We start from the raw sequence: 6,284 nt of genomic DNA, 5'->3' as shown, positions 1-6,284 counted from the left end.
GGCTCCCTCCTCCGCCGCTGGCTGCAGTGCTTCCTTCACTTCTCCTCGGATCCCCACTGCATACAGATGGGGAGAGCAGGGGAGATCCAGAGGAGAAGCCCCACGGCAGGAGGACAGGACATCGCAATCTACCAGTGATCGCAAAGCGATCACTGGTAGATTGCGATCGACCTAATGGGCACCCCTGTTCTAAGTCTTCCCCACCGTATCTATAACTAAAATGTAAAAAAATTTAGACCGCCAGAGCCCAGGGGAGAAGAGGCTGTGGTGACAGGTCTAGGTGCTAGGCAGGATTGAGGATCAGGTGAGTATACTTTCTTTATTTGAGCCCCTAGACCAAAACGAACCGTTAACCCTTGCAGTGCAGGGGTAGCCCCACTGTAAGGGTTAACTTTTTAGATCCCTGGAGTTTCTCACAGTTCATCAGAGTTATGGTTAAGGATTAGTTAAAGTCAGTGTATCTGAAATAGTCTTTCTGGCAAGATATCCCTGCCAAAACAGCTGGTACTCCCATTCTCACTCTCAGAGTGACACTCTTGCACCATTTTCTTACATCACTGGTAGTTCAGTGGGATATATAAGTCTTTATGTTGCTGCTCACTTGGTGAGACTCTGCCACAATAGCAACCTGTAATTTAATACAAAAATCTGCCCTGGGAGTATGGGGTGCCCGGGAAGTGATGCCACTACCCAAACGTAGAAGGAGGTGCAGTGGCTATCTATAGATATGGCATGGACCCAACAATGTAACTGTATTTGCTAGGTTCATAAAATACTTGGGGGACTCTACTCAGCATTTTAACCTATTGCCCTGAACAGTAGGCATGTCTAAACAAAAAGGCATGGTAAAAGTAAGCATATAGAATGAAGTGCTCAGGAGTATGTTACATACTGCAACACAGCATACAGAGTGCAACAGTGGGAAGCATGTAACAAACAATATAGCATATAACTTACAGTGATCAGATATGTCACATACAGTACAGCTCACAAAAATGAAGCAGCCAGGAGTATGTAATGCACTGTACACCAAAGTATATAGTATGCAGCAACCAGGAATCTGTATCATATAATATAACACTGAGAGTGCAAGAGTCAGGAATGCACAACATAATGTATTAAATACAGTGGTGAGGAGTATGTAACATACAGTAGCACAAAGTACATAGGCCATGAAACAGTAATATTCAATATAGCATATAGAAGCAAGGGTCAGGAACATTGCATATGGAGTAGAGGGATCAGGAGTATGTGCAGAAACGTACAACATTGTGTATGGGGTCCATTGGTCAAGCACACGTAAGATATAGTACAACTTACTTCAGGGGTGCCCATTAGGTAGATCATGATCTACCAGTAGCTCTCAAAGCTGATGCTGGTAGATCCCGAAGTGTGTGAATGGTGGCCCCTTTATTCCATTTTGGTATATTTATTTAGCTGTGCACACATGATTACCTATTAGCCTGAGCCTGCTGTGCCAAGCTCCCTGACACCTTTCTGGTGGATACTGGCGGTTGCAGTGCTATGTATTACATCAAAGAATATTAGTTTACACAGCCTGTTGTACTGCATTGTTGGCAAAATACAGCAGGGTGAGCCAGGAGAGAGAGAGTGGGGAGAGACAGACAGGAGAGAGAGCAACAAGAGACAGCCAAGAAAGAGAGAGAGGAAAGACAGCCAAGAGAGCGAAGAGAGACAGCCAGGAGAGAAAACGAGGAATGACAGCCAGGAGAGAGAGAGCGAGGAAAGACAGCCAGGAGAGGAGAGACAGCCAGGAGAGAGAGCAAGGAGAGACAGCCAGGAAAAAGAACAAGGAGAGACAGCCAGGAGAGAGCGAGGGAGGTTTTTTTTTTTCATTGGTAGATCTGTCATTTGAAAAGTAGATCTTATTACAAAAGATTGTGGGCACCCCTGACTTACTTGATGCAGTAGTGAGGAGTATGTAATGCACAGTACAGCTTACAGGATGCAGGGGTCAGGAGTATGTATAACGTGCAGAAAGCATACCCCTTACATTGGTGTCTGGTTACCCCTGTATGTGCCCAGGCACACCTGGCACCCCCGTGCACGCTTATGGGTAACAGGCTCATTAGGAGAATGCAGGGCACACAGGAGCAGGAATATTGGAACTCCCAGAGAGAACACAGGTGCAGTGACGCAGGCAGCTCAAACAATAACATACATGAAAGAGACTATAGCTCTCTTGAAGTAAGATGTGCACACAAATGCAGGAAGGTAGGGAATCTCTCAGAGTGAACAGTCTTGAAATAAACACAGGAATGCAGTAGGAACACAGAAGAGTCCAAAAGAGACAAAAGGAACAGCAATACAGGTATAAACAGTGGGTCACAGAGATCCTTGGGAAGCAAGCAAACTTCAGGAAAAACATGGGGCTCAACAGCTAGTGTATTGACATGTTGCTTGAACACGACGCAACAGTGTGCACAAGCGTATTAAGACGGAGGCTGAGGACGGATTGGCTGCAACGATAGAAGATGAGAATCACATACAGATGGAAAAACCCAGGAAGGCTCAAGGTACAGGTAAGTGTGACAGCTACAGAGCCACTATAAGTGCCAGGGATCTTGTGTCATCTCTGGCGCTGGATTAGGGCTAGAGGACTGGCGTCCACTGCAGGATTCCCCAGTAAACCAGTCCAACCCTGCCCGAAACATTAACGTTTAACACAACAGTATTTAGTGTATAACGCATTTAACATAATTTAGATGTAGGATGCTAATTTGCCCTTGTGTGCCTTTGACCCATTACCTGCCAATGTTATACATATCGTAGATCAATAGCACGTGATGTAACTTCAAAAGTGGGAGAAGAATACCATATGACATTTCTGAAATGTCTAATCCACAGGTTATTATAACTTAAGAATAACAGTGTATGTAAAAATTTAACCTCGTTCCACCTCAATACCAGTTTCCTCTGTCCAGAATTGCCAGGACTCAGGAAGAAGCCGAGGCAACAAGTCTATCCTCTGAAATGTCATCTTGGCTTAAGAACCTGGTGAGTATCCAACTTTTAGTTCCCTTGCCAAAGAGCAGAGGGGCCACACAGAGCAGCACAATGCATTCTGGCTGCTATGTGTTTATTGCTTGCTCATTACTTTTTATAATATGGAATTATAATTGGTAATTATAAAGCTTTAACTTAATTATTTGTTTCTATATGTAACATGACATTTTGGGTCACGACCTACCAGTTGAGAACCAAGGGTTTAGACAATGGTGTACTTGAGAGTTTGCCTTAATCTGATGAATCTAATGAAACGCGTATCCTTGGATGAACTTTTGACAGGTTCAAGGAGTAACTTACCCTGTAAATGTTTTTATACATACCAGAAAAACATTGTATGGAGGTTTTTGAAAATATTCCCAAACTTGTATGGGGTAGTAGAAACACACGCCTAGGTTTATAGCCCAACTTCAGACGTGCTTTTAAAAGTTTTTACTATTTTCCACGACTTGCGTTTGACCTCTAAGTGATTTTATACTGTTGCTGCTGGTTCTAAGTCCAAATGACCTGCTGCTGAAAAGTAAATGTAAGCCATAATTCCACCTCCCCGTAGCATTGGAACGGGGTCTATGATAGACAACAGTTCTGGTGTTCCAGTTCTGGAGCTAAAGAAAATATTAGGCTAGTTGAATTTTTTTAAACTGTAATTGCTCTTAAGGAGATTTAACCATCACTTCTATTCCTTGCAACAGGAGGTTAGAAGAACAGGAAGTGATAGAAAACCTCTCCAATGAGGACACAGACAGTAACAAACTTTTTTTAGGAAAGTAAGGAAGGATCTGAACCTGTGTAAGGTTTTTTTTCCTCCAGTGTTCCATTGACGCCTGTTCCTCGCAATTCTCTCAATTTGTGTCCTGATGTCACAGAGCCAGTAACTTAAAGTATAGTAATACATTAACCTTTCCCACTCTATCCAAAACAGAAATAAATATGGCTAGAATAAAGATTTAAAAGCCTTGAATTGCATGAGCTCATCAGTGCACTGCTTCTCCTTTCACTATCCAGTCGCAAATAGGGGAATTAGGTGGAGGCCTGAAACTGGAAGTGAAACTGAGGCAGAGAAAGATGGCTAATATACAACTACATGGCTAGTACACTGGCTAATATACTAATCTCAATGTTTAATACAACAGGAAAAATAAGAAATACCATGTATGTAAATGCTTAAGTCAATCACTTTCCAATAAATCCTGCAATATGGACTCAGTATATCTGCTCACCAAAAATACATTATCCCTTCCATTTAATGTTTTTAAATATACATTAGTAATTAGCTTATTGTGATACTGTTAAAGGTTCAAACCCTTGTTGTAACTTTTGTGAATATATTTATAGTAAATGTATATACAGTATATACATATTTGTGGGTGGCCATAGTTATTTGTCCATTACATATTCAGTACATGTAAAGGCCTATCCTTGCCTTGTAAATCTACCAAACAGAATCTGCCTGGTTGTAAAATCTCTACAGTCTATAATAATGTAAAACACTAACAGTACTCATCATGTGATCATTTGCCTAGATTTCAGGCAGTGACGTGTGTGCCTTCTGTGTGGGTGAGGCACCCCTCCAACCTGCTGAAGCTCCGCCCCGCCGAAGCTCCGCACCGTCTTGATAACCAAGCTGTGTGGGGAGGAGGAAGGGAGGAGCCTCCCTGTCCCTCACTTGCTTGTCACTGCTGAGGCATTCAGATGGTGGGAGGGGGTCAGTGACGTGCCATGCCTTCTGTGCTGGGTGAGACACCCCCCAGCCTGCCGAAGCTCGGCCCCGTCCCACTGAAGCCCCACCTCCAGCTCACTAACCAAGCTGTGTGGGGAGGAGGAAGGTTGCCATTGGTCCAAGCCATCCACAGAGCTCACGCCTCTAAGACAGAGTAGTGTCTATGACAGCTCTTGCCTCACCAAGTTAGGTTACATAAGCAGTGGGGAAGCCCGCTGCTGTGTAACCTAACTACCTGTCAAAAGCCGGATGCAGCGCTGCCTGTAATTAACAAGCAGCGCTCCGTCCATGACAGGTTACACAGCGGAGATGCTTTCCCTGCTGTGTAACCTGTAACAAGCCGCACTGAATGGAGAAAAAGCTGTCAGCTTCAGACTTGAGTGTCGGGTCCCGGTCCGGGCAGGTCAGGGTCCGGTCCGGGTGGCTCGTCAGCCTTGTCGGTTGCCGTCCCGCGGGAGTTGCCGTGTCCCGATCCTGGCCACTGTGCGGCGACATGCACAGAGGGGGCGTTCCGGCAGCGCTGCTAGGCCGCGCAGGCGCAGTCGCGGGTGCCCTGTGATCCGGCGGGGACCGCCCCGCACGTTGTGACGCTAGGTTACTGCGCATGCGCGGATGACGTCATCACGTCGGCGCATGCGCGGTACGAGGTGTCAGCCTATTTAAAGCGCCACAGGACTGGGATTCATTGCTGAGTGATTGCTAGTCAGCACCAGTCATCTGTGATCTGCTCCTGTGTACTCCTGATTAACCAAATACCTGGCTTCCTTATTGACGTTCCCCTTGGATTATCCCTCTGTACTGCGCTGTCCGCCTGATACCGACCCGGCTTGTCCCTTGACCATTCTCTGGATCCTGTCTGGTACTTCGCTGCCCGCCCAATATTGACCCGGCTTGTCTCCACTACCTCTGCACGGCTGCCTACTCTGCTCCACTATCATCTGCTGCAGACACCTGGAAACCGTGATCCGGCACCCGTGCACCCCCTGCCTGAGCACACTGTCTCCACCCCAGTGGTCATCAGACGGGGTTGCAAGGGAGGTCCTCCTCATCATATCGGGCCCACACCTCGATCCTTACATTGAGAGACTCGCCAGTCTTGAAGCTGACACCTTTTTTCTTCATAATACTAGGTGAGGCTCTGCCTCCCCTGACCACACTTCCCAGGAGGGGGGAGTAGTTGTAAAAAGAAACAGTGCTAGAGCAGAGGTTTCCTGGTGGTTACTAATAATCAACCCAGAGGCAGGATAGAATTCTTGATAACAGTAGTATTTATTGAACACCAAAATAGTATGTTATGTGACTGTAACGTCAAATCTTATGCTTCAGGTCAGTGGTGTGGACACAGACAGTATAAGATGAAAAGAAAAGTACAGCAAATGTGGGGGGGGGTCCAAAATCTGGAAACCAGGTCAAACCCCATCTTTAGCTCAATTTTTCAGAAAGGGTCAATAAAAATACAATAATATACATGTATTTAAACATTATATATAAAAAGTATATGGAAAAATAAGAGATATAAAAAAATTAATTAAATAGT

General features: G+C 45.2%; 1 protein-coding gene across 1 annotated transcript in view; it reads left to right on the top strand.

Moving 5' to 3' along the window:
- Window positions 1-2,941: 2,941 nt before the first annotated feature.
- The window catches only part of LOC108794797 (solute carrier family 2, facilitated glucose transporter member 9-like), a 30,027-nt gene continuing 26,684 nt past the window's right edge, over window positions 2,942-6,284 (top strand). Inside the window, exon 1 of the mRNA XM_018565899.1 lies at window positions 2,942-3,018. Coding sequence (XP_018421401.1) covers window positions 2,995-3,018 — 24 coding nt within the window. The 5' untranslated portion in view covers window positions 2,942-2,994. The remainder of the gene's footprint in view (window positions 3,019-6,284) is intronic.

This window comes from Nanorana parkeri, unplaced genomic scaffold (assembly GCF_000935625.1).
Source record: "Nanorana parkeri isolate BGI_ZX_2015 unplaced genomic scaffold, ASM93562v1 scaffold899, whole genome shotgun sequence".
NCBI lineage: Eukaryota > Metazoa > Chordata > Amphibia > Anura > Dicroglossidae > Nanorana > Nanorana parkeri.
Note: the sequence above shows the minus strand (reverse complement) of the source record. Positions and strands in the feature narration are given on the sequence as shown.